Source organism: Stenella coeruleoalba (genome assembly GCF_951394435.1).
Source record: "Stenella coeruleoalba genome assembly, chromosome: 5".
Classification (NCBI taxonomy): Eukaryota; Metazoa; Chordata; class Mammalia; order Artiodactyla; family Delphinidae; genus Stenella; species Stenella coeruleoalba.
The window spans coordinates 3,303,837-3,331,534 of NC_137150.1; the positions used below are offsets into that span (position 1 = coordinate 3,303,837).

The 27,698-nt window shown below is 44.9% G+C and overlaps 2 protein-coding genes across 5 annotated transcripts; one reads left to right on the top strand and one right to left on the bottom strand.

Annotated features, from left to right (window-relative positions):
• Positions 1-553: 553 nt before the first annotated feature.
• Positions 554-4,200, bottom strand: RPL15 (ribosomal protein L15). The gene is made up of 4 exons (XM_079922828.1): positions 4,112-4,200; positions 3,301-3,482; positions 2,965-3,101; positions 554-2,111 (listed from the first exon to the last, which is right to left on the bottom strand). The coding sequence occupies exons 2-4, from the start codon at positions 3,470-3,472 to the stop codon at positions 1,806-1,808; spliced, it is 615 nt and encodes a 204-aa protein (XP_079778954.1). The 5' UTR covers positions 3,473-3,482; positions 4,112-4,200; the 3' UTR covers positions 554-1,805.
• Positions 4,201-4,260: 60 nt separating this feature from the next.
• NKIRAS1 (NFKB inhibitor interacting Ras like 1) lies at positions 4,261-27,513 on the top strand. 4 transcript variants are annotated; one of them, XM_079921655.1, is made up of 4 exons: positions 4,261-4,638; positions 12,130-12,240; positions 19,560-19,801; positions 26,588-27,513. In XM_079921655.1, the coding sequence occupies exons 2-4, from the start codon at positions 12,147-12,149 to the stop codon at positions 26,828-26,830; spliced, it is 579 nt and encodes a 192-aa protein (XP_079777781.1). In that variant the 5' UTR covers positions 4,261-4,638; positions 12,130-12,146; the 3' UTR covers positions 26,831-27,513. The 4 variants fall into 4 exon arrangements, with proteins under 4 accessions (XP_079777781.1, XP_079777780.1, XP_079777783.1 ...); XM_079921654.1 differs by having other exon boundaries at positions 4,261-4,407; XM_079921657.1 differs by having other exon boundaries at positions 4,261-4,407; positions 19,560-19,809; positions 26,588-26,754.
• Positions 27,514-27,698: the final 185 nt, after the last annotated feature.

Consider the following 27,698-nt stretch of genomic DNA (forward strand, 5'->3'; position numbering starts at 1 on the left):
AAAAACTTCTAAATGAGTTTTTCTAATTCATGCAAGGACCAAAGAACCAAGAGAGAAAAACTCAAGACTAAACATTTTATTTTCCCTGAAATTCTTGACTGTTGCTGCCGTGTTTTGTATCTTTTTGCAGGGTACTGTTTGCTTTAAAGCACATTATTAGTATTAGATCACAAAAGATAACAGGAGGTCCATTTGTTTTAGTTTAATAAGACGTTTATTCTATCATTATATATAGTTGAACCACCTCTACACACAAAGTAATATGGTTTAAGATTTTCTGAGTGGGAAGGAATTTGGGTCTCAGAAGGTTTTGCGAGCCTGCTACATGTTTTCTGGAAATCATTTAAGTGGGCCTTATAAGACCCTTGAAGAAAATACAAGGAAAATTGGTTTGCAAGAAAACCAGCAATTAGATTTCCAAATTAAACTACCTATTAAGATAGCAAACCAAGAACTGGAAAGAACTGGGGCAACTCCTCTTCCATATTTCCTACGCACTCAACTCCACCCTGGGAAACAGAAGCTCAGTCTAGGGGAAGTCATGATGCCAGCAGAATGTGGTGGTATGCCCGAGCACAACCGGTGGGTGGCGTGGCACGTTTGTGGAATGTGAGGCTCTTGGGGGTACCTTGAGCAGGGATGAGAAAATAACTGTAGACCACACATAAAATCGGAAACCAACTGAACTTGTATTGACACCAACTACACGACTCTTCTTAGTAGCCTTATGGGAATGGATAAAGTGGCTTGACCCAAGATAACACTGATTAGACTTAGCAATGTTACTTTTAAATAAAACCAACCCAATTTTCCCCAAGGTGGCTTAGATTTCATAATGGGTCACAAATACTAAAAATAAAACATTTAAAAATTTGATCCAAGCCCCTTCTATCCTCCCACACTTGAAAGGGACCTTATGAACACCAATTTCCCAATCCTAGCATCACTAGCTTACAAACCTTAGGGTTAAAAACTCCCTTCTCATTTACCTAATGTTCAATTTCCATCAGTTTCAATATACACTAGTGTAAATACCATGACTATTTTGCATGAAGTTAAGTGTTCTACAGATCAGAGCCACGGGATTGAACCAGGAGCTCCCACCTTTTATGTGAACTTCAGTGGTACCATGGAGGCCAAGGCAATTTAATTTAGGCTAACCAGGATTTGTTTCAATTTGTAAGAGAAACATCCTGCAACAGGTTTATTAAATTCTCGTAAAAAATGGTGGCAACCCTTTACTTTCTGCCTTTTGGCAGCAGCAGTTACATATATGGAATAGCAGATTAAGTCTAACAATGTGGGCCCTAGTCAACTTTACTTCTCGGCATAATGACCATGATAAACGATCATGACATCCTTCACATTCCCAAGGAAAACCCAATTTAAAGTTTGTCCTTGCCAAACTCCATAAAACAGCCACTTTAGAGTAAACCAGCAGAGCATTGCCTCACCCCAATAAAGCTGTAGGTTTCATCACATGCACCAACAAATCTACACGGCTAGTTTCTGCGCTCCTCTTTTACAGAATTTTACACCTGTTGTTACCAGACAGCACTTTACACACGGACATATCAACTGCCTAATAAAGCAAAAACAAAGGCATTTCCCTTATTAGAAACAAGACACACCATCACTTAAAATCTTCAAACATTATTGCACTTTAACGTTCAGAATTTGACAATGCATTCAGTGAAGCAACCTGCAGACAACTAGTTTTAACAGACAGATTAAAAAACACTTTTAAGCAGACGTGGATGTCCTAAACTGTTTATTAGGTAAGAATTTTACAAACATTACTTATATTAGCGGTAGCGGTGGAGCTGGAGAGTATTGCGCCTTCTCCAGGCTGCGCGGCGAGAGCCACCGATCGTGTGGTGGAACTTGTGGCCCTTGCCGAGGCCGCGGCTCTTCCTGCCTGCAGACGTCAGCCCCCGCATCTCCCTGTGCTTGTGGACTGGTTTGGTGATCCACTGGGTGGCAGGGTTTCTTCTGATAGCTTTATGGAAGGGATCAATGAGGATAACCTCAAAAAATTTGTACGTAGAATCTTCACCCACCCAGTAAGAATTCAGGACCCTCAGGGCCCCACAGTGGCGTCCAGCTCTCTCCTAGAACAGGAAACAAAGGTCCAAGGTCAGCATCCCACACATCCTAGTGGCCAATAAGGCAGCAAGAATTCTCCCCAGAGGCAGGGACCATTATGATAAGGTAGATGTACATACTACGCAACACACATAAATATCCTTAGACTGATTTGCTCCCCAGAGGCTGGGACCCTAAGTACGATAAGGTAGAGACTTACTATAAAACAAAGCACACAGACATGCTTAGATCTGAAACCCTTCTCTCTTACTTCCTCCTTCCCAAGTAAAACACGAATGCTAGTATCTGGCTAACCAAATCTAGTACTCTGGAACCATGCATTTTTCTAGCACAATAGAAGGGTCAGCAAACTCTTACAGAAAACTGTGAAGGCCACGAGTCTCTTTCGAATGGTCTTCTTTGCCTATTCTTTGAAACACAAAACCTTTTTAGTTCGTGGAGGGCAACAGGCCCTGTTGCCAACCTCTACAACAGAGCACAGCTGAACTGACTAGCCAAGAAAGACAGCTTCCTACCGAGCACAGGAAATCAGTGGTGCGAACACACACAGCTTCTCTAACGCCTGGGGAGGCGCGCTCTTCAAGACAACGTTCGCTGCCCTTTAAAAGCGCAGGCTCCACGGATGCACGCTGATCATAAAGCACTTTCCTCTACGTCAGCAAAGGCAGGTTCCCAACAAAAAACTGACAAAGTCCGCTACCAACTCCTCGCTGGGATTAGTCAAAAACACACAAAAAATCACCCAACCCCATTTTAAACGCAACAGGGCTCGCCTGGGTCCAAACGAACCACGAGGAAAGGTGCCCAAATCCTCCTCCGGGAGGCGGCCAACGCAAGCGCGACTCGAAACCCACTTACCTCGGCAACAGACTGAAGGCTCCGGGCAAACTTGAGCTGATTGACGCCATGGTGGACGGGCTTGCCGTAGGTGGCGCCCTTCGGGACCGGGCGTTTGCGGCCACCGCGGCGCACGCGAACGCGATATATCACGTAACCTGTTTAGAGAAAAGGGCCACAGAAGGGCGCGCGGGACTCAGTGCCTTGTCTCTAACGCGCCGACACCGACCGTTATCTCAGGCCAGCAGCCGGGTTCTGCCGAGGCCCTGGGCGAGGGGGACGGCTCCCCGAAGACCGCTTCCCGGCTTTTCCCGGGGGACACCATCTCCTCCCGGCTTGCGCGCAGGGCCCGCTCACCTTGCTTGGCCTTGTAGCCCAGCCTGCGCGCCTTGTCGGGCCGGGTGGGGCGCGGGGCCCGGTGCAGCGCCGAGAGCTGGCGGTACTGCCAGCAGCGCACCCTGAGCAGGAAGCGCATCACGTCCGACTGCTTCTTCCTCCACAGCTCCTGGATGTACTTGTAAGCGCCCATCTCGGCTCACCTTTGACGTAAACCAGGTATTAGAAACACAACACCCTTTTCACGTGTAACGACAAGCCCTCGTCCGCCCGCCCGAGTCCCTACCGACCACAAGGAAAGCCCCGATGAAGAAGAAACGGCTCTGCACGAACGCGGGGCGCAGCCGGCCCAGCTCGGCGCCCCGCACGCTGCTGCCGGACGAAGGAACCGAGCAGGCCCTGGGCGCCCGGGGGCGGGGGACCGAGGCGGGCGGCGCCCCAGGCCCGGCCTGCAGAGGCCTTGCCGGGACCCCCGAGGGGAAGGTGCCGCCGCCACCGCCAAGGGTTACTCCTCGAAGAAAAGCTCTCCCTCCCCCCAGCCCCCCAGCTTCGCTTTCGGACGCCCCAGGCCCGACCGCCCATCCCTCAGCCCCCACGCCTCCCTCTCCTCCACGCTCTGGCCCCAGCTCGGATTCGCGCCGCCATCACAGCATTCCCCCCAGCCCACTCGGGGGGCCGCCTCTCCACGCCCGCGCTGCCCCGCATCCCGACCGAACCCGCGCCGCACAGGAGACAGGAGGAGCTCCGAGGTCGCAGGGTCCCCGAGCCTGGATGGCGGAGATGAAGAGAGATCCGCGGCGGATAGAATAGCCAATGTCCCACCACAACCTACCTGATGGCTGCCGCCAAACGGAAAGGAACGACCCTTTCTCCCACAATCCCTTCCGCGCTCCTCCCCCTCCTCTGCGAGCCTCCTTCCGGTGGAAAGCGGCGTCCGCGCAGAGCCGCATGGGCCATGTAGTTCCAGCAGAGAGCCCGCTGGGCGGGGTTAGGCCGGCGCAACCTGCCCCCGGGTCCCGTGCCCCGCTCCCCGGGATTCGAGCCTGAGAGGCAGAGGCGAGCCGGCGGCGACCGTCCGCGGCAAGGCCTGGGCTGGAGAGCGTCCCGACATCCCGCCGCCGCGAGGAGGCAAGTTGGGGGCGGGGCTCCCGGGGCCGCAGCCCGCGGTGCTGCTGTGCAGCCCGCGCGCCGCTCCCCTCTGGGCCTGCGGGTCTGTCGGGGGCGTCCGGCGGGGCCGCTTTGCGCTGCGGGCGCCTCACCTGGGGTGGGGGCCGCTGTGGGCTCCCCGCTTTCCCCGGACGCGCGCAGAAACTGGGGCCTCCGGCGGCGCTGCCCCAGCCGGCAGGTGGGGCACTCGAGGTACGGGGGCTTGGCGGTGGGAGCCGCGTCTGTCCCCCCCGGAGCAATTGGGGCTGCAGGCCCCGCTCCGAGGAATTTTGCACCAAAAGGATGGGGGGGATGGGAGGGGGTGTTGCAGGCGGGTCCTCGCCTTCCCAGGTCCGTGCCTTTCCTGCTTGCAGATCTGGTTCCACATTTGCTACGTAAGAACCACGGTCTTTTTAGGAAGGCGAAATATTTATATGCCCAAATCTGGTCGTCAGGTACGAGTGTTTTGGGGAAAAAAGCCGAGAAAATGCAGGCGTTTTTTGTTGCGTTCTTTATTGACAGTTTATTTACTAGCTTTTTTGCATCTCCAGAATATTTTCATTTTAGAAAAGTCATGTGGTTTAATTCTCTTACGAATTCTAAGTTTAAATGTGGCGAAGGTTTAAGAGACTCTTATCTTGTAAATTAGCGGGTTTGGTTATTTTTTTTTACCCCATTTCCTAATATCCTTTGTTGTTGTTTTTTTAATTGCAGCTTTACCGTTGTAAAAGCCCTCACAGGTGCATTGATTCATTCAACAGATATTTCTGAAGGGCCTCCTATGTGCCCAGCTGCTGGGATGGTAGCAGTGGTCGTCGCAGCAATTCTAGCTTCTTGGAAAAGGACAATAGACATAACATGTATATTATGCTCTGTGATAAGTGTTAAGGACAAATATTAAGGGGAGGGGACGGGTAGGGCGTGTTGGGGCAGGGGTGGAAATTTTGGGTGGAATATTCAGGTAAGTGTTGAGAAGTGGCATTTGAGAAAAGACCTTGGAGGTGTGGGGACTGATTTCAGTCAGGGAGAAGAGCGCCAGGGCTGGAGCGTGCCTGTGTTAATACAGGACCAGCAAGGAGGCAGAGGGGAAACTGGCCCGTGACATCAAAGAGACGAATGTTCTTACGGACTTCGGGTTTTCAAACTTTCTGAGATTGGAAACCATGGGACAATGTTGAGCAGAAGGGTGACTTCATGTGACCTACATTTTAAAAGGATCACTTGGGGAATTCCCTGGTGGTCCAGTGGTTAGGACTCAGCTTTCTCTGCCTTGGCCTGGGTTCGATCCCTGGTTGGGGAACTAAGATCCCGCAAGCCTGCGCAGCGTGGCCAAAGGAAAAAAAGAAAAAGGATTATTTGAGGCTAAAAGGAAGAAGGGAAAAAGTGTGGACGGTTAGGAGGTTGTATTCATTTTCCTGTTGCTGTTATAACAAATTACAGCAAATTTACTGGCTTAAAAGAGTACAAAGGGACTTCCCTGGCAGTCCAGTGGTTAGGACTCTGCACCTCAAATGCAGGGGGCACGGGTTCGATCTCTGGTTGGGGAACTAGGATCCCACATGCCATGTGGCACGGCCAAAAAATAAAAAAATAAAGAGTACACGTTTATCGTCTTACAGGTCTGTAGGTCAGAAATCTCACTAGGCTAATATCGAGTTGTCAGTCGAGCTGTGTTCCTTTTAGGGGTGCTAGGGGAGACTCCATTTCCTTAACTTTTCCAGCTTCTGGAGGCCACCTGCATCCCTTGGTTTCTGGCCTCTTCATCTTCAAAGCCAGCATCATAGCATCTTCAAATCTCTCTCTCTCTCACTTCTGCCACTCTTGTCTCCGCCTTATAAAGACACTTGTGATTACATTGAGTCCACTCAGATAATCCAGGATAATCTCCCCATTTCAAGGTTCTTCATTTAGTCACAACCACAAAGTCTTTTTTTTTTTACCATGTAAAGTAGAATACTCATGGATTTGGGGGATTATGATGTGGACATCTTTGAGAGATCAGATGAGAGACTATAGTGCCTTGGACTACTTCATGAGTGATGGAGGTGCTAAGTGGTCCAGCCTTGGATGTGTTTGAAAGGTAGAGGGTTTATTGATGGATCAGATGTGGGTTATGGGGAAAATTAGTCAAGAAGGATTGACTACAAAGGTGGAATAATCATTTGGAAAGAAGATTCTGGCAATGTGATTAATCACTGCTATTTCTTAATTAGGTTTTGCAGTTTCGTTTGTTGATTTGCAGTTTGCAGTTTCTCAATTAGCAATTTTGCAAGATTTGGATTGGTATTTTCAATTGATTTTGAGATTCCTGAGGGCAGGGATCATTTCTGATTTTGCCTCCTAGTTTGTCCCTGATGCCTGGCATTAGGATAATCTCTCAGTAAATATTTAGTGATTGAGTAAAAGAATGGTTACTGGAATCTGTTTATAGTATTTCATTTTGGGCAGTATTGTTTGCAAAACTCTTTTAATATGTGTTTATGTATGTAAAGTGTATTCATCTATGGCTAAGTGAAAGTATTGCACACAATCCATGATGTTTACATAAACAAATACGGAGTGTAGAGGTTTTCTTCCTGTAATGCTTGCAGAATAAGATCTATGACATCTCTTTATGACGTTAACAGTGTTGTGGTGATAATATTTTTCAGTTTGCATTAAAAAATTGTGTTTTACTTTAAAACTAGAATGATTTCCTTAGACGAACAGAGGAAGAACAGAAGTACTGACAATTCTGGGTAGCTCTTTCTGATGGCTTTTCAAAGAGAATACTGACCAAGCTCAGTGTTTTCAGCAGAATGGATCAGATCAATTTTTATTCTCTAGACACATTATTGATTAGCCTGGAAAGCAAAGCAATATGTATTTAGACTGCATTGGATTTTGCCTGTTAAGCACACACTCTTAGTCATTTACATCAGACTGTCAGGGATTAATAGGTCACAGATTGAATTGTATTGTCCAGCAGTTTCTTAGGGTAGGGACTATACAGGTAGCTGTAGCTACCGCTTTTTGTATTAACCTCGTGTTGATGCAGTTTCCGGGTAAGTAGTTTCCGCTCTCATAGCGTTACAGTATTAGAAGTGACCTTAAAGGTCATCCATCTACTCTGGGGCCTTTCAAACTCTGGAAACCTGGGTTTAGTAGGAGGCGTGGCCACCCCCAGGATCTATTCATGTGATTCCCTGCCCTTTCAGGGTGCCGCAGATGACCTCCCTTTATATTTGGAAGGGAATGGTGCCTATTTATTGTGTTTGGGAATTATGAAATATTATAATGCTTATAGAACTAACCTTTTAGTAGGTTTTATTTTGTACATATTGAATATATATGTGTGAGAACAACTTTCTTATATGTAACGTGAGTCCCTGCCATCATGATCATATATGGAAAATAAAGTGTTTTTGTATGTGTATTTAATGTTATTCATGCAAAATCTTACATTAGATATTAATTTTTTTTACAGAACACATACTTTGAAAAAATTAATTTTATGGGGCTTCCCTGGTGGTGCAGTGGTTGAGAGTCCGCCTGCCGATGCAGGGGACACGGGTTCGTGCCCTGGTCTGGGAGGATCCCACATGCCGTGAAACGGCTGGGCCCGTGAGCCATGGCCGCTGAGCCTGCGCATCCGGAGCCTGTGCTCCGCAATGGGAGAGGCCACAGCAGTGAGAGGCCCGCTATACAATGTAGCCTTGTAGCTTATTTATTTTATACACAGTAGTTTATACCTCAAGAATTCTTTTTCTTAAAGATTTTTTGATGTGGACCATATTGAATTTGTCACAATATTGCTTCTGTTTTTATGTTTTGGTGTTTTGGTTGAGAGGCATGTGGGATCTTAGCTCCCTGATCAGGGATTGAACCCTCATCCCCTGCATTATAAGGTGAAGTCTTACCCACTGGACTTCCAGGGAAGTCCCAAGAATTCATATTTTTTAATTGATGGTAAAGCAGGTCACTAATCTTCAGTTTTTACTCTAGTTGCGGCGAGAGCAGGGGCTACTCTTCATTGCAGTGCGTGGGCTTCTCATTACTGTGGCTTCTCGTTGCGGAGCATGAGCTCTAGGCACACGGGCTTCGGTAGTTGTGGTGCGTGGGCTCAGTAGTTGTGGTGCACAGGCTTAGTTGCCCTGCGGCATGTGGCAGCTTCCCGGACCAGGACTCAAACCTGTGTCCCCTGCATTGGCAGGCGGATTCTTAACCACTGCACCACCAGGGAGGTCCTAATCTTCAGGTTTATGTAGTAGTATTGTTTCCCACTTGAAGACAACTAGGAAGCTAGAATGCTTCAGGTGTGCTTTGATTAATCACACTTACCCTCTCATCTTTGTTTCCTTTTTGATGGTATAAAATATTTACCAAAATCTGTTTTATTTCTTTCCTTCTCTCACCATCCTAAAAAACCTTAAAATCGTTACCTAGTGTTTGAGTTACCTCTTTTCAGTTGCTTTTACTGTTTGCCCTTGAAGTCTTCTCTGAAATACTGAAACAAATCCCCCAATTTATCTTATACAAACACAGATACAAAATAGTGCATATTTTTAACAGACTTTATCTGCTGATCCTAATATTATTTCAGAGGAAGGGAAATAACAATAGAAAATAACAATAGAAAAATCAGAATTTAGATTCCAACGGCAACCTTTTCTGACAACAGAATTGTTCTGCGTGCCACCATCACTTTCTTATCCTCTTCTCACGTAGTTAGGTGGCAACTTCCTTTAAATTTTAATATTATTAAAAGCCCTTTGGGCCTTTCTCACCTTCTGAGATGACCCACATCCTGTCTGTGTAGTGTGTTTGTCCGAAGGCCGCTCTCGCCTTCTGAGATGGCCCACATTGTCTGTGGAGCATGTTTCTCTCTAAATAAATCCACTTTGGGACTTCCCTGGTGGCGCAGTGGTTAAGAATCCACCTGCCAGTGCAGGGGACACGGGTTTGAGCCCTGGTCCAGGAAGATCCCACATGCCGCGGAGCAACTAAGCCCGTATGCCACAACTACTGAGCCTGCACTCTAGAGCCTGCGCACCACAACTACTGAGCCCCCATGCCGCAACTACGGAAGCTCGCACAGATAGAGCCTGTGCTCCGCAACAAGAGAAGCCGCCGCAATGAGAAGCCCACGCACCACAATGAAGGGCAGCCCCACTGGCTGCAACTGGAGAAAGCCCATGCACAGCAACAAAGACCCAACACAGCCAAAAAAAAAAAAAATTTTTTTCATGTCAGGAGATAAGTGTCATGGCTGATCTGGGTCATAAGAAATTATGGACTTTGACAACTGATCTACGACAAAGGAGTCAAGGATATACAATGGAGAAAAGACAGCCTCTTCAGTAAGTTGGTGCTGGGAAAACTGGACAGCTACATGGAAAAGAATGAAATTAGAACCCTCCCTAACACCATACACAAAAATAAACTCAAAATGGATTAAAGACCTAAAGGTAAGATCAAAAAACATAAAACTCCCTGAAGAAAACATAGGCAGAACACTCTGACATAAATCTTAGAAATACTTTTTTGAATCTGTTTCCTAAGGCAAAGGAAACAAAAGCAAAAATAAACAAATGGCATCTAATTAAACTTAAAAGCTTTTGCACAGCAGAGAAAACCATCAACAAAATGAAGACAACCTACTGAATGGGAGAAAATATTCGCACACGGTATGACTGCTAAGGGCTTAATATCCAAAATACAACTCATACAATTCAATATAAAAAAGACCCCAATTTAAAAATGGGCCGCGGACCTAAATAGACACTTTTTCAAAGAAGACACACTGATGGCCAACAGGCACATGAAAAGATGCTCAACGTCGTTCGTCATTAGAGAAATGCAAATCAAAACCACAATGAGATATCACCTCACACCTGTTAGAGTGGCTATCATCCAAAAGTCTACAAATAACAAACGTAGGCAAGGATGTGGAGGAAAGGGGACCCCCTTGCACTGTTGGTGGCAATGTAAACTGGTGCAGCCACTGTGGAAAACAATATGGAGGTTCTTCAGAAACCTAAACATAGAGCTACCATATGATTGAGCATTTCCACTCCTGGGTATATATCCGAAGAAAACAAACATGCAAATTTGAAAAGATACCTACATCCCAATGTTTGTTGCAGCACTATTTACAGCAGCCAAGATCTGGAAGCAACCTAAGTGTCCATCAACAGAGGAATGGTTAAAGAAGATATCAATATATACAATGGAATACTACTCAGCCATAAAAAAGAATGAAATTTTGCTATTTGCAACAACGTAGATGGACCTGGAGGGTATTACGCATATTGAAATAAGTCAGAGAAAAGACAAATATTGTATGTTATCATTTATATGTGGAATTAAAAAAAATACAACAAACTAGTGGATATAACAAAAAAGAAACAGAGATAGAACAAACTAGTGGTTACCAGTGGGGGGAGAGAGGGGAGGGGCAAGTAGGGGTAGGGGATTATACTCCTATGTATAAAATAAATAAGCTACAAGGATATATTGTACAGCACAGAGAAGATAGCCAATATTTTATAATAACTATACATGGAGTATAATCTATAAAATTTTTGACTCTGTTGTACACCTGAAACTAACATAACACTGGAAATCAGCTATACCTCGATCAAAAAAATTTACAGACTTTGGGAAAACAGAGTAGAGAAGACTTACAGGAAGTTCATTTGTTAATGTTTTAGGTGTTGATAAAAAAAAATAGTGATATGTGACACACGTGCGCACACACATACAGAAAGACGCCCACCGTCCCTTTTATTTGAATGCTCATTTGGACTTTCTTGTTGTTTTCTGACTTGAAGGCGTTGTGGCGTGCTTTTTCGTCAGAGCTATTGCATGTTCACACTTCTAGGTAAGAGAACTGGAGGAAAGGAGGCAAAAGACAATGTGGAACTTTAACTTCTCTTCCCAAGTTTTTCTGTTGTATTTAATGAGCCCCCTTTCCCTTTCTGTCTTGTCTGCTGGTACCTTGCCTTCTGGAAAATAAAAACTTTGAGGAAAATTCAAGAAAGTGTTACCCAGTCTTGCTCTTCCATGCGTATGTGAGGAAGCGAGGAGAAATGAGTTTTCCTTTCTTTCAGTTTAAAGTGCCTGAGCAATTTTTCTAGCATGAAGAACTGTGACGCAAAAAGAAGTACGACTAAGACAGCCCCAAATCCAGTTTCTCACTCTTGAGAAAAGACTGACGTTTGCATTGATGGTGTTAATACTTCTTTAAAAAATGATGTCTACTCTCTGTCCAAATTTTTATCTTCATGCCTCCTTAAATTTTTACGTAAATGCTTATTTTTCCAGGTAAACATTGACGAGCAGGCAGTCTTTCAAGGATTGCTTCATCTAGGATTCGGTTCGGATTCCTATAGGCTTAATTAGTATTGGACTAGTCTTTGTATAAGATGTGTTTATGCTGTTTGAAAACAAACATATATCTATACATGTATTCTTATGTTTCTCTAGGTCACCTCTGCAGAGATATATAGGAAACTAGTAACACTGATTAAGGGAGGACGGGAACCAGGAATGGGGTTTGGAATGATGTACCGTATTCTACATTTCTTTTTATACTTGCAGTTTCCCCCTGTGTATGTATTACTAATTAAATTTGAACACAGAAAGAAAGAAAAAGGAAAGGTTGATTTTTTTTCTTTTTTTTTAACAGTACACAGTTTTAAAGATCTTCTCTTTTCTTCACAGTGATATCCTAAGGGAAGATGGGAAAGGGCTGTAAGGTTGTGGTTTGTGGCTTGTTATCTGTCGGGAAAACGGCAATTTTGGAGCAGCTTCTTTATGGGAATCATACTATTGGTAAGATTATTTTTCCCTAGTTTCCCTGCAGGTTCTGGGAACTGGTCAGGGTCCTTTGTTGGTCATGCTAACTTAAAGATGGGCGGTGGTGCACAAAAGTGAGGTGTCATCGAGAGGGACCAAAAGTGTCATAGAAATCGACAGAGATGAGGGGGGGAAAGTAGGGGCAAGGAAAAAAACATCTTTATGTTGTTGAAATTCCAGAGTGCTTGCGCTTAACTCTGTTAGAACAAGAGTCATAACAGGTAAGAAAAATGTTGTCTCTATGTGGTTTCCAGTGTGTTTACATGATGAAGAGTGGTCTTGGAATCACAGACTCACTGACTTCAGAATACATTGAATGATCTCTCATTCTCATTTCAAACATGACTTTCCAGTACTGCTGTATAGGTTTTAAGAATGGAAGAGCCAGCTGTTTGCTGCAATATGACCTAATTTTGTGAATCGGATTATCTCATTCATTTATTCATTCATTGAGTTAAATAATTGTTCAGTACTTGCTCTCTGATACAGGCTGTGAGGATTTAGAGGTGGAGAAGCATCTCTGGCTTTAAGGTCACAGTTCGGTAAGGAAGGACAGACATAACACGTTAGAATGAAACAAGGCTTATCTTAGAGATATACGTAGAATCATAGATCTTTGAAGTATTTATCGCTGGCAGGTGGCTTCAAGCACATTTCTGTCTTTTATTAACCATTTTGATGAACTCTGATCCTCTTCCACCTTCCCAGAATAATATTTAACAACTTCGGTTAAATCCATATTTGGTTTTTATTAATAACGATGCCTGTGCCAGAAGGTCTGAAAACCTATCACAGTGCTGCACTATTGGTTCTGAATTTTTCACCTTCAGATTCTAATTTATGCCAGTGAAAAAGTAAATTATGCCCAAAGGGGGAAAAAAAGAATCCCTTTCCCCTCTTCAAACCCCAACAGATTTTGTTTCTGTAGGCTGTGTCTTAGGATATTTTTATTGTATTAGAGATTAAACTTGAGGAAATTAAAAAAAAACTTATCACGTAAAATAATAACAATAAACTTATTATATGCTAAGGTAACACATTTTAATGAAAAATAGTTATATTTTCAAAAAAATTTAGTGAGAAGATGAGTGTTGATTTACGTTTTTTTTGTTGTTTTTTTTTTTGCGGTACGCGGGCCTCTCACTGTTGTGGCCTCTCCCGTTGCGGAGCACAGGCTCCGGATGCGCAGGCTCAGCGGCCATGGCTCACGGGCCCAGCCCCTCCGCGGCATGTGGGATCTTCCCGGACCGGGGCACGAACCCGTGTCCCCTGCATCGGCAGGCGGACTCTCAATCACTGCGCCACCAGGGAAGCCCTGATTTACGTTTTTGAAAATCGAATGTCCAGCCTGATAGAAGGCAGCTGGGTTATCGTATCTGCTTGCCTTTGCATTCAATCTGCTGTTATATGTTTTTTTAGTTGAAATATGTGAAGAAAATATGGCCTCACACAAATATGTGGTTGAAAAAGGTAGGAATATTTTAATAGCTTTGCAGATAATTGTGGACTTTCTTCTTTGGTGTTTCACTAAAACTCAATCAGTGATGGTTATTCAAAGGTTATTGCAGTGTGGAGTCTGAAGCCACATCAGTGAACTTCTCCTGTTCTATTACATTAAAATCTCATTGATTTATCTTGCACTTCAAATGGGTTTTTTACCCATGCATGGTTTCTTAACATTTATGAATTGGTCATTTGGAAAATACTGGTTAACTGAGGTAAGCAGATCTTCCAAATACCATTTATTAATATCATCACCAGTCTCATCAGTATTGGGAAGCTATCAAGTTTCTGCTGATGGATACAATTCTCATTTTTGCTTGAAAGCTCAAATATTATCATTAACAACAGATACTATCAGTTATTTTCCTTGAAATGATAGGCTCTCGTTATTCATCTTTGAGAAAATGTCTGTCAGATACCCTGAATAACCATGGTTTTTTTCTGTTATTCCTTCTTTAAAAAAAAAAAAAGAAGTGGGACTTCTCTGGTGGTGCGTTGGTTAAGAATCGTCATGCCAATACAGGGGACACTCGTTCGATCCCTGGTCTGGGAGGATCCCACATGCCGCGGAGCAACTAAGCTCATGTGCCGTGACAACTGAACCTGCGCTCTAGAGCCCGCGAGCCACAACTACTGAGCCCACGCACTTCAACTACTGAAGCCCACGCCTAGAGCCCGTGCTCCGCAACAAGAGAAGCCACTGCGATGAGAAGCCCGCACACCGCAACTAGAGAAAGCCTGTGCGCAGCAGGGAAGACCCAACACAGCCAAAAAAAAAAAAAAAAAAAAAAAAAGCTATTTCAGCTTGAAACTCAAACGCAAGAGCTTTTCCTCCAGTCAGTTACCATTATTCATTAAGCAGAAATACTTCATGTACACTTCTCATTAATCACATAGAATATTAAAGAGATGTAAAGATACATACTCATAGATTAGGATTTAATAAATTTGGTAATTTTTCCTGCTTCATCAAGGACATTCTTAAGTGAAACTGGCTTTTTCTTTTGAAACTGCAAGTATGAGGTGTTGAGGAATTCAACCTCTAATACAGTTGGTGCCACTGCCTTGATTTGTACTAAGGCCTCAGCAGTTTTTTTTTAGAGAATTTTTTTTCAATTAATTAATTAATTTTATTTTTGGCTGCGTTGGGTCTTCGTTGCTTCGTGCAGGCTTTCTCTAGTTGCGGCGAGCAGGGGCTACTCTTCTTCCCACGGGCTTCTCATTGCAGTGGCTTCTCTTGTTGCGGAGCACGGGCTTCAGTAGTTGTGGCACGTGAGCTCTAGAGCACAGGCTTAGTAGTTGTGGCACACGGGCTTAGTCGCTCCACGGCATGTGGGATCTTCCCAGACGAGGGCTCGAACCCGTGTCCCCTGCATTGGCAGACGGATTCTTAACCACTGTGCCACCAGGGAAGTCCTGGCACCAGCAATTTTACCCATCATTACTTTTATATCATCAGCGCAAATGTCAACACAGTGAAAAAGACAAATGTCTTATATTATTATGAAAATAGTTTTGCCCATATGGGTTCCCTGAAAGGAGACCTCAAGGGATCTCTGTAGACCACACTTTGACAACTGCTGGCACATGTAAATATCCTCAGCTGAGCAGTATTATGTACTATGATTGTTTCTTTTCTTTCTTTTTCTTCTTATGGAGGCTAATATTTGCTCTATCACTTGTTTGGTTTTGTTCATACCTTTTGCTGATTCTTCCACATGTCCAGATGGTTCTCAGTTCTCCATGAGGTCAATCATATCAGTAATCCACCCCGCCCTTTCTTGGGGGGATATTTTTCCAGGAGCTAGCGTTCTCTTATCTGGGCCTATTGTACAACATAGAACTTCCTTTTACTTTTTCTTTCTTCCTGGGTTTGATTTCCTGTTTCCTAGATCTCCTGTCACCTTCTGTTTACGCCCTTCTTTTGGTGGAGCACATCTTGCAGTGCTCTTTTGGGGGTTGAAAAGGTTGCCCAATGGGATGAGGCATCGGGTGATGACAGCCCTCAGAATGCCCTCTATGCCTGGTGCACAGTAGTAATCCTGGGGCTTCTGAATAAAGGTATTTACTGTTGTCCCTATGCTTCCCTTTACTCTCATGTGAGGTTTTGTTTTCCGAATCTGGTGTCTTCCTCTTTCTATGATTACATGCTAATTTTGATGGCGGGCCTCCCTCAAAGAGTTTCCTGAGAAAATGTGCATGATACGTATTCTGAGGCTTCACGTGTTTGAAAATGTCTTTACTTTCATTCACAGTTGAGTTATAATTTTGATGGGTATAGGATTCTAGATGGAGAATAAGTTCCTTCCAAAATTTTGAAAGCATTGGTCCATTATCATCTTTTCTCCTTCTTTTATTATAAAATGCATCATACATATAGAAAAGTGCATAAAACACGCATGTGGTTTAATGAATAATTACAAAACCTTTGCATAACCTCCGCACAGGTCAAAAGGTAGAAGACCGCAGGTACTCTTGTCAGCTCCCCGTGTTCCTCTCTTCAATCAAAACTCAGCCCTTCCCTTGACTTTTGGTTAATCCCTTCTTTTCTTTATTGTTTTGCCACCTGTGTATGTATCACTGGATGACATCGTTTATTTTTGTCTCTTACTGACTTGATATCAACGGAATCATACCGTATAAATTTTTCAGTGTTTGTTTTTTTTTCACTCAACATTATAGTTGTAAGACTCGTCCATATTGTTTTAAGTAGGTGTGGTGTAATTTTCACGATAGGTATATTGTCTCAGTATACCTCCATTTATTTACCTCTTGTATCTTTTTTTTTTTCCTCGCCCCGTGTGGCATGTGGCATGTGGGATCTTGGTTCCCTGACCAGGGATCAAACCCGTGTCACCTGCATTGGGAGCGTGGCGTCTTATCCACTGGACCGCCATGGAAGTCCCTATTTACCTCTTGTATCTTGATGAACATTTGGGTTGTTTCCAGTTTGGGGCTATTAGAAATAGTGCTGCTGTGAAGAGTCTTATACACGTATCCCAGCTATGATTTGGACAAGGTCTGGGGGGATATACCTAGGAATGAAATCGCAGGCTCATAGACCATGTGTATCTTCAGTTTACCAGATTCTAATATCTTCTTCCAGTGCTTCTGAGAGGCCAGAAGCCATCGTGATTCTTGTTGCTTCGGATGTGGACGCTTTCGTAGGCTCTCTCCCCAGTGCTCTGAAATTCGCAGTGGTGTATCATAGGATCAGTCTGTGTTCATCCACGGTGCTGGGCACCTGGTGGGCCCTTTCAATATGGAGATGTGTGTTCTTCAGCTCTGAATTATTTCTCTTCTGTGTTCTCTCTTTCTGGAGCTCTCTTTTTGGATGCTGGATCTTCTGGACTCGTCCTCTGATTTTTAAAATTTCTCTTCTGTTTGAAATTTCTCAGCATTTTGTTCCACTCTATGGGAATTTTCCCCATCTTTATTTTTCAGCCCTTCTACTGAGTTGTCATTTCTTAGTATCCTGTTATTTCATGGATGCACTATCTTATCTCTTTGAGTATAATATTTGGTAGTTTTTTTGTCTGTTTTCTTTTCTTTGCACAGTCTTTTTCTTTTCAGGTGCTCTTTCCTGAATTTTGGTCTCTTTCTCAGGTATCTGGTAATCCTTGGTTGTCTGCTTGTAATTAAGAATGGAGAACTGAAAAGCTAATTTAAAGCTCTAAGCATGTGGATAGGGTTCATGACCTTGCTTCATTATAAGGTGACCTGGGTGGGGCATTTGTTGGTTTACCTCAGAGGTTAGCATATTTAGGATTTCTCCATTTTCACTGGCCAGATTCCCCAGATCCCTCCGCCTAGAGGATAAAGAGTTGGCCGCCGAAGTTTTGGGAGCAGAGGGGGCACGTCACTGAGTTGCCCCTTGTTTTCACTGCGGACTCATACCCTCTGTCCCACATCGCAGCAGCCTGTTTTACCCTTTCTAGAAGTGCAGCCTTAGTCTCCTGCTAGGACAGAGGTGGCGTGGAGTGGCAGAGGAGATGCAGAGTCGTAGCTTCACTTGATCTATAGGGTGAGAAAATCTCAAAAGGTCTAAGCTTAATGGGAGAAGGAAGGGAACCGGACTGGCTTTTGGTGGACAGAACATCCACCATGACAAAAGTCTTGGTAGTTTTTGCTTTTAAATTTTTTGTAATCGAAGCCCAATAAGTTTATGTCTCCATAGACTACCTCTTGCACTAGTCATTAACATTCAAAGTGTTCATCTTCTCACCTTAATCCCCTCATCCACAAATGGTTGTTGCATACTTGCTGTGTACACAGAAGTGTTGTTTCTCTTGAGGAAGTTCTAGGTGAGTTGAAGAGACAAAACCCACAGAAATGGAGCAAAGTCAAATGGATTTTACAGGGCTCATCATTCAGGCGAGCAGGGGAATGAAATTGGGGCTCCAGTTATGAGCTCACGCATTCATTCATTCATTCAGACGTTTACTAAGGACTTTCTATGTATGTAAGTCAATTCGTTAGTCCTCAGAGCTCCGAAGAGAGATTAGGCACAGTCCTGGCTCTCGAGGAGTTTCCACTGCAGCTCTGGAGGGGACAGATACGAAACGAGTTTAGGGTGAAGTGGTATTACCTGTACAAGGCACAGTAAGAGCAGGATGGAGGGAAGTGGATAATCTGAAGAAAATCTACAGAGCTGACGTTTCAGCAGAGCCTGGAAAGGATGAGGTGTTGACCAGGTGTTTCCTGAGCTGTTGCAGTCATTCAGGTGAAGGGAGCAAGCCAGGGGGAGTGGAAGCAGGCAGTGGATCGAGCAGATGTCTCAGGTGTAGAGTGGCTGATTTAGGACCACATTCACCCATACTTTCCTTGTTCAAAGAGAACGCTGAAGACTGACCAGGTGGATGGTGATCAAGGGACAAAAGCAGGAGGAGGGACAGGTGGGGCAGGAAAGATAACAAGTCCTGTTAGTTTGAAGGACTTGGAGGACATTCACACAAAAGTGCACAGTAGGTACTTGGGAATTAAGGCCTGGTGCCTAGACCCAGACTGGACATGTACTTTTCTGAGTCCTTGAAACAGATCCTGGAAACAGTGGAAATTGTACAGAGAAAAATCAAACCCAGGTCCTGTCCTTGGCGCTGAGGAAAAAGAAAATGGGGGGCTTCCCTGGTGGCGCAATGGTTGAGAGTCCGCCTGCCGATGCAGGGGACATGGGTTCGTGCCCCGGTCCGGGACGATCCCACATGCCGCGGAGGGGCTGGGCCCGTGAGCCATGGCCGCTGAGCCTGCGCGTCCGGAGCCTGTGCTCCGCAGCGGGAGAGGCCACAACAGTGAGAGGCCCGCGTACCGCAAAAAAAAAAAAAAAAGAAAAAGAAAAAGAAAAAGAAAAAGAAAATGGGGCCACTTAGTTGTTGAAGGTACTTTAAAAACCAGCCCTTAATTCTCCAATTGAGATAGTAAGTTCTTTGACTCTTGTAAGTTACTTCTGAAAAATAAGTAATAGTAAATCTCACTGCCAAATTTTTATTTTTTTATGTCTGTATGGAAGAAATAATCTTAAAAAGCACTTTGTTCATTTACTGTAACAATTACCTTTCATTTTAAAGAAGCTAGTAAATGGAAAGATGATTCTTATGTGTAGTAAATAAGGAACCTAGAAGGCCACCTTCTAAAGGACGAGAAAGTACTCAACAATTGGTATTGAGTTATCCAGAAAGAGTAACAGCTTTTTTTTTTAATTGAGGCATAATTGACATAACATTGTATTAGCTTCAGGTGAATAACGTAATAATTCGATATTTGTATATGTAAAAGTAATTCCTTTTTAACCCCAGGAATGGAGGACTGTGAAACAATGGAAGATGTGTATATGGCTTCAGTGGAAACGGATCGGGGAGTCAAGGAACAGTTACATCTTTACGACACCAGAGGCCTACAGGAAGGCGTGGAGCTGCCAAAGCATTATTTTTCATTTGCTGATGGCTTTGTTCTTGTGTACAGTGTGAATAACCTTGAATCCTTTCAAAGAGTGGAGCTTCTGAAAAAGGAAATTGATAAGTTCAAAGACAAAAAAGAGGTACGTGGGTATGTTAAAAAATGCCAGCTATGAATTATAACGTTGAAATGGTAGCATGGGCTTTTGGGCAATTAAAATATTTTAAAAGCATTAAATTGTATTCACAGTATCTGTAATCTTCATGATTTTTTCCCTAGCCCAGGAAATACAGGACTGAGTTCAACCAGGACCAGCATTTGACTTTCTGCCTTTGCTTCTTCCCATGTACAACTTGAATTTTAATGACTCCATATTGCAAATACTACATAGTTCATTTCACGTTATTTGGGATCATTGTTTCCTAGGGCTTTTTATTGTCTTCTTGGAGAAATAGGATTGTCCTTAGCCTTAAAAAAAAAAAAAAAAAGAAAAGAAAAGAAGTGTAAAAAACTAATAAATAATTAGTGGCTTCTATCCACTTACCATTTGAAAATAAGATTCTTACTATGGTCTGTAAAGTTTTAGATGATCTGGCCCATGGCTGTCCATTCACCCTTAGCATTCTGTTCCTCTGTCACTGTACTCCAGTGGTCAACTTTCTGCTTTTCCAGCATGATAATTTTGTCCCCCTGTGAAGTCCTTCTCAGTGGCTCGTTCCCCTGCCTGGAACTCTCTCATCGCAGGTCTTTCTCTGGGTCTTGGCATGGCTGACTCCTCAGGGTTTAGGGAACCGTGTCATGAACCCAATTAACAGCACTGGCTAGGTGTTCTTAACCTAATTTTTACTTAACCTAATTTTTATGTATTTTTTATGTCATACTTTTAATTTTGAGGTAATTGTAGATTCACATGCAATTTTAAGAAGTAATAGAGATCCCTAACTCAGTTTCCCCCAATGCTAATAACACTGTGCAAAACTATAGTAAAATAACACAACCGAGGTACTGACGTTTATACAGTGAGGGACCCTTTCCAGCACTGCAGGGACCCCTCATGGGACCTTTTACGGCCTCACGCATTCCCCTCCCATCCCCTCTCCCTCCTTAACCGTTATCTGTTCTCCATTTCTGTAACCTTGTCATTTCAAGAGTGTTAACGTAAATGGAATCGCAGTTTGTAACCTTTTGGTATCGGCCTTTTTCACTCAGCGTAATTCTCTGGAGAGTCAGCCAGGTAATTGTGTGTATGAGTCGTTCATTCCTTTTTCTTGCTGGGTGGTTTTCCATGGTGTGTATGTACCGCAGTTTATTTAACCACTCACCTGTTCAAGGACCTCTGGGTTGTTGATATTTTAATTATTTTTATTATTTTGAATACTAACTTACTTTGTGAATAGATAACAACATTCACAAGGTTCAGTCTTCAAAAGATATAAAAAGGTAAGTAATGAAGGCTCCTCTCTACCTGTTTCCCATCTTTCTCACTGAGACAGATAAGTGCTGTTATTATTTGGGGGAGAATCCCCCAGATTTCCCTCCCTGCCCCCCTAAAGTTAGAAGTATAGTTCAGTGAACTCATGTACTTGATACTTGAATCTTAGCTCTGCTTCTCAACTTTTCTGCCTTAGTTTCTTTATCTATAAAATAAGGAAAATAATAGTACCTTTCTCATATGGTTATTATGGGGATTTAAGAAGTACATTCATTCAGCAAATGCTTATTTTTAAATTTTTTTATTGAAGTAGAGTTGATTTACAATGTTGTGTCAATTACTGCCATACAGCAAAATGATTCAGTTATACATGTATATACTTTTCAAAATTCTTTTCCATTTTGGTTTATCACAGGATATTGAATATAGTTCCCTGTGCTCTACAGTAGGACCTTGTTGTTTATCCATCCTGTATATAATAGTTCACATCTGCTAACCCCAAACTCCCACTCCATCCCTCCCCCACCCCCTCCCCCTTGGCAACCACCAGTCTGTTCTCTATGTGAGTCTGTTTCTGTTTCATAGATAAATTCACTTGTGTCATACTTTAGATTCCACATATAAGTGATATGATATTTGTCTTACTCTGTCTGACTTAACTTCACTTAGTACGATAATCTCTAGCTGCATGCATGTTGCTGCAGATGGCATTATTTTGTTTCTTTTTACGGCTGAGTAATATTCCATTGTGTATATGTACCATGTCTACTTTATCCATTCATCTGTTGATGGGCATTTAGGTCGTTTCCAGGTTTTGGCTACTGTGCATAGTGCTGCAGTGAACATTGGGGTGCATGTATTTTTTCGAATTAGAGTTTTCTCCGGATATATACCCAGGAGTGAGATTGCGGGATCATACCGTAGTTCTATTTTTAGTTTTTTAAGGAACCTCCATACTGTTCTCCATAGTGGCTGTATCAACTTCCATTCCCACCAAGAGTGTAGGAGGGTTCCCTGTTCTCCAGCACTTATTGTTTGTAAATTTTTTTGATGATGGCCATTCTGACCAGTGTGAGGCGCTACCTCATTGTAGTTTTGATAGCAGATGCTTACTGGGCTATGGGCCTGGCACTGTTCTAGGTGAGGCGGAGGGAATACAGTAGAGAATAGAACAGAGTCCCTGTTGCCATAAAGCTTCTGTCTGGGGGGTGGGGGAGAGAGGGACAACGAACAAGTATGTATTGTGAGGAGTGATGCAGTGTAGGAAGAAAAGTCAAGCAGAGTGGAGAGTGAGGGCACTGCTTTCTGTAGGTGATATGGGAAGGCCTGGTGAGGTGACTTGCAGCAGAGATTTGAAGGGTGTGAGGGAAGGGCGCAAGCCGATGTCTAGAGGAGGCTGCTCCAGGCGGAGGCCCCAGCTGAGCAGGGGCGGGGGCGGGAGCATGTTGCGCCAGGAGCAGCATTGAGGCCAGAGCGGGCGGGGCTGGGAGGAGGCAGAGCTGAGGGCGCCTCGGGATGGGAGGCAAAGGGATAGCAGGGTCTAGCTTGGGTGGCACGCACTTGTTTTCATGTCTGTTTTAAAAAATTGAAAGGGTAATAGTTGCACATGGTTCAAAAATGAAAATGATCTATAGAGAGGACTCTAGTGAACTTGTTCCCACCCCTGGGTTCAACCGTCTATGTCCTGTACCTCAAGCGTGCTGTTTTAATGTTTTACCCCTTTCCTAGTCTGGGGGCGTCCTTCCAGAGTTTCTCTGTGTAAATACAAGCAAACAGAAATGTATATAATTTTTTCTTATTTTTCTCTCTGTTGTACCAAAGGTAGCATATTGTTGTACACCTTGTATTTTTTTTTTTTAATAAATTTATTTATTTATTTTTGGCTGTGTTGGGTCTTCGTTTCTGTGCGAGGGCTTTCTCTAGTGGCAAGCAGGGGCCACTCTTCATCGCGGTGCGCGGGCCTCTCACTGTCGCGGCCTCTCTTGTTGCGGAGCACAGGCTCCAGACGCACAGGCTCAGTAGTTGTGGCTCACGGCCCCAGCCGCTCCGCGGCATGTGGGATCTTCCCAGACCAGGGCTCGAACCCGTGTCCCCTGCATTGGCAGGCAGATTCTCAACCACTGCGCCACCAGGGAAGCCCCCCACACCTTGTATTTTTCATGTAATATATCTTGGAGTTCTTTCCATAGCAGTACTCAGATTCCTTTTTTTTTTTTTTAACTGATGCCTAGTATTCACTGTGTGGCTGTAGATGTATCGTACTTATTTAACCAGTCTCAGATTGATGGAGACTTAGGTTTTCTCTGGTCATTTGCTATCATGAACTATGCTGCAGTGACGAATCTTAGACGTTTGTTATTTTGTACATTTTAACGTAGAGTTGAAAGATCAACCAGCAGAAGTTAGGTTCTTGAGTTAAAGGTAAATATAGTGACAAGTTACTGTCCATAGGAATGGTATGAAAATGCCTGTTTCTTCAGTCCTGACAACAATGTGTGGTTAAATTTTTGGATTTTGTGACTCTTCTGGGTGAAATGGTATTTTCATAGTTTCATTTGTCCTTAATGTGAACGAAGTTGAACCTCTTTTGACTTATTTTTATTTTTATTATTATTTTAATATTTATTTGGTTGCACCAAGTCTTAGTTGCTGCAGGCGGGCTCCTTAGTTGCGGCATGCATGTGGGATCTAGTTCCCTGACCAGGGATTGAACCCAGGCCCCCTGCATTGGAGTATAATTGCTTTACAATGGTGTTAGTTTCTGCTTTATAACAAAGTGAATCAGCTATACATATACATATATACCCATATCCCCTCCCTCTTGCGTCTCCCTCCCACCCTCCCTATCCCACCCCTCTAGGTGGTCACAAAGCACCGAGCTGATCTCCCTGTGCTGTGTGGCTGCTTCCCATTAGCTATCTATTTTACATTTGGTAGTGTATGTATGTCCATGCCACTCTCTCAGGAAGTCTCATCTTTTGTTTTGTTTTAAAATGATCACTCTGGGACTTCCCTGGTGGTCCAGTGGTTAAGACTCCACACTTCCACTATAGGGGGCGTATGTTTGATCCCTGGTTGGGGAACTAAGATCCCGCATGCTGTGCGGCCAAAAAAAAAAAAAAAAAAAAATCACTGTTGACTTTCACCTTGAGGGACAAGGTGAGAAGCAGAGTTTAGTTCAGATGCTCTCGCTCTAGAGCACTTTGACATTTACCGGCTGGAGAAGTGAGAAGGCAGCAAAGGAGTCTACAAAGTGGCCTTTGAAGTACGAGGAACACCGAGAGATAAGGGTGACCCAGAAGGCAAGTAAAGTCGGCACTTTAAAAGGTAGGAAGTGACCAAGCTATGTCAGATACTAAAGGCAGATCAAAAGAGCCGAGAGGTGGCCAGCTTTAGTAACTTGGGACATCTCAACGACGACAGTTTTAGTGAAACGGTGAGACAGAGTCTGATGGACTGGATGTGAGAGAGTTGAGCACAGCAAACATAGCTCTTTGAAAGAGTTTTGAGTCAAAGGGTAAATATATTGTCCCCTAAAAGGGGAACAGAGAGAAGCTGGAGAAGGATGTATCAGAGGGTTTTGTTTTTCAGATGAGAGAGATGGTTGTACGCAGTGGGATGATTCAGCGGAGAGACGCAGGTGAGAGGATAGCCGATGGAGTGACACCTTGTCCAGGTTGAAGAGGGTGGGGACATGGGCTTAGAGGACCGTGGGGCTGGTAGACGTGGCGGTGGAAGCACCTGACAGTTCCCTTCTAGTTGCTCCTGTCTTCTTGCTGACGTAGTGTGGACATCAGCTGAGGGTGAGACGGGGAAGGCAGAGGGAACGGTGGAGGTTGGAGGAGGACCAAGGTAGGAGATGCTGTCCTTCCAGGGGAAGTGGCGGGAACGTGATGTGTTTGCTGGAGAACAGCAGCGCGCTGGAGGTCGGTGGTTACGAGCCGGGACCGGCCAGCGGGGTTGTGTTTTCTCCCGCCACGTTCGGTAAATGGTGTCGGCAAAAGGTACAGTTAAGAGTTCAACTTAACCGAGGTGGCGCGTACGGCGTGATGACGATGGCGAGGGAGCGAACGAGGAGAAGCTCGGCGGGGGGAGCGCCGAGGGCAGCAGCGGGGTTGCAGGACCGAGACAGAGGTGGTAGCGCTGGGGCTCGTGGGTCCCTGCGGTGCTTGCGGGGTTGCTGCAGAGGGGTGCGGGGGATGAACCAGGAAGGCAGCGGGCGGAGCGGGATTCCCGCACTCGAGGTCAGAGAGGAGAGTGGTTGTCCTGGTTCGTGGGAGCGAGTGGCTGAGGTCAGGAGGGCAGTTAGGATCTCTGAAGTCAAGGAGCTGAGGGATGAGGTTACCGGGTCACCCCCAGGGCTGCTGAAATCACCACCAGTATGACGGGAGTAGCGTGTGGGGTGACCACGGGCCAGCGCTGGGATGGGCAGCAACAGCCGGGCCGGGGAGCAGGGGGCAGGGGGCGCGGGGCGCAAGGCAGAAGCAGCAGCCCTCGGCCTGAGGGCTTCTAGGGAGGGACCGCGTTGGAGGTGGCCCCGAGCCTAGAACACCTCCCCCGCTGTGCCCTGCGGGCGGCCGGGCGAGCACGCACAGCCAGGCCAGAGGGGAAGGGAACCTTCGCCGCAGAGACGGGATGGGTGGTGGGGGGCAACGGGAGGGCTGGCTCCTGCTGAGAGACGGAGGAGAGCCCTGCCTGCCGCTCTGTGCCGCTCCGTGCCGCTCCATCCCGCTCCGTCCTCCCATCGGAGCGCGCGCACGTCTCGAAGGCGGGAGCCCGGCCGTGGCGCAGAGGAGCCCCCCTCCACCTCCCCGGCCTCCTGCTTTAGGTGCCTTTCCAGGCACTCTCTCAGCGTCTGGAGGTCACCACTCGTCTCCCCTCCCGCGGACTGTGACCGCCCTTCTGGTCGCCTGAAACAGTGCCTTAGGGTAGCGAGCGCTCCACTTCGAGAGAAGGATCGATTGCCTTGCATTTAGGGTAAAATGTACCTATTGGGTGGTACGTTCAACACATATTTAGTGCTTTTGTCAGGTGCTCTGCTATGTTTAGGAGTGACATGAACAGAACAATTCCCGTTCTCAAGGAACTCAGGCCCCAGGGCTGCAGACCTCTCACGGCTCCAGAAGTTCCGTGGTTGTATCTTCAAGTACGTATCGCAGGTTTCCCAGACAGCAGGTAGAGCTAAACTGAAATGTAGACACACCTCAGTCAAACCGTGACCTGTACCCTCGATAGTGATTTCCCCAAGTCTGTCTTCCAGCCGTACCTGGAGTTGAGTAACTTCAACTGTTGCGTAGTCAGCAGCCTGTAGAGCATCTGCGTTTTTAAGGAGATACACCGAGCGAGGAGGGGTGAGGTAATGCCCTTTACCCTTCAGCCTCACGCCTGAGGATCAGTTTGGACGAAGCACTTTGTTAAATGGGACAGTTTTCTTCCTCCGTTTTGTCTAGGAACTGATGCTGGCAAAGTGTGATCTTTTTTACCCGTTTCTTTCAGGTGGCCATTGTCGTGTTAGGAAACAAAACTGACCTTTCTGAGCAGAGACAAGTGGACGCCGAAGTGGCACAGCGGTGGGCCAGGAGCGAGAAGGTGCATCTGTGGGAGGTGACGGTCACAGACCGCAAGACCCTGATCGAGCCCTTCACCCTGCTAGCCCGCAAACTCTCCCAGCCCCAGAGCAAACCGAGCTTCCCTCTGCCTGGGAGGAGAAGCAAAGGCAACTCCAGCTCTGAGAACTAAACCCTAGGGTGCACAACTGTCCCTTGAATGGTGACTGCCTCGAGGTGTCTGTGAACTTATGTAAAACAGGCCATTTCTGTCTACCTTTGGTCCTTAGGAAGACCCTGGGGAAGTAATTTAATGCACTTCCAGTTATGATCCAGTTACTGTTCCCTGACATGAAATAATAATATATTTGCGTTCTCCTTGTTTCAGACTTGTCCCTAAAATTAGCACCTTTGTTATCTGTATTATGTTGCATTTGCCAAAAGAATAAAATTTGGGTGGTATGCACGTGTACCTGTGAGTAGCTCCCCTCACCTTTAACCCGTCTCAGAAGCTGTCATTCTGTGTAACTTTATGCAGACTTACTCGCTCAAATGTTAATTTTGTTTTTGAAAAGTTCACTCATCATCTGAGGTCTAGGATTATGAAAGGACATTTTCTGTGTGTCCAAATTGGATCACAAACAGTAAACATTTGGGTACTAAGTTAAGCTAAATTTTATCTGGTAGGGATCTTGCTAAACCTGTGATTTAGCTTTGTTCAAATTATGTTTAGCATGAATTGAGTAGGTGGTGTAAATACGTTCCAGCTGGTGCTTCCTTCTGTAGGAAACTGCTGAACACCTACGGACAGTGAAGCTTCCATTTCCCACAAGGCATACCATACCTTCTGGAGTCGTCTTCAAGTTAGTTAGGTATCTGAGTTTGTGCTATGGTTCTCTGAAGATTTTGGCAAGATCTGAGTAGCAGGGCTGACTATGTTGAGCAAGTTGACAATACTGTTAACTAACTGTAAAGTCGGAAGCAAGCTACTTAGTGGTTTTGACCGTGAAAACAGTGCACTATTAGTTTTCAATATAAAGTATGAGATAAGCTGTCCAGCA

What these genes read in the sequence shown, in the direction of transcription:
- NKIRAS1 (XM_079921655.1), top strand. Translation starts at nt 12,147, where the DNA reads ATGGGAAAGGGCTGTAAGGTTGTGGTTTGTGGCTTGTTATCTGTCGGG. An exon ending in TTATGGGAATCATACTATTG is followed by an intron (nt 12,241 to 19,559) that starts GTAAGATTATTT and finishes TTTTAACCCCAG; the next exon opens with GAATGGAGGACTGTGAAACA. An exon ending in AGTTCAAAGACAAAAAAGAG is followed by an intron (nt 19,802 to 26,587) that starts GTACGTGGGTAT and finishes CGTTTCTTTCAG; the next exon opens with GTGGCCATTGTCGTGTTAGG.
- RPL15 (XM_079922828.1), bottom strand. Translation starts at nt 3,472, where the DNA reads ATGGGCGCTTACAAGTACATCCAGGAGCTGTGGAGGAAGAAGCAGTCG. An exon ending in GGGCTACAAGGCCAAGCAAG is followed by an intron (nt 3,102 to 3,300) that starts GTGAGCGGGCCC and finishes TTCTCTAAACAG; the next exon opens with GTTACGTGATATATCGCGTT. An exon ending in GCCTTCAGTCTGTTGCCGAG is followed by an intron (nt 2,112 to 2,964) that starts GTAAGTGGGTTT and finishes TTCCTGTTCTAG; the next exon opens with GAGAGAGCTGGACGCCACTG.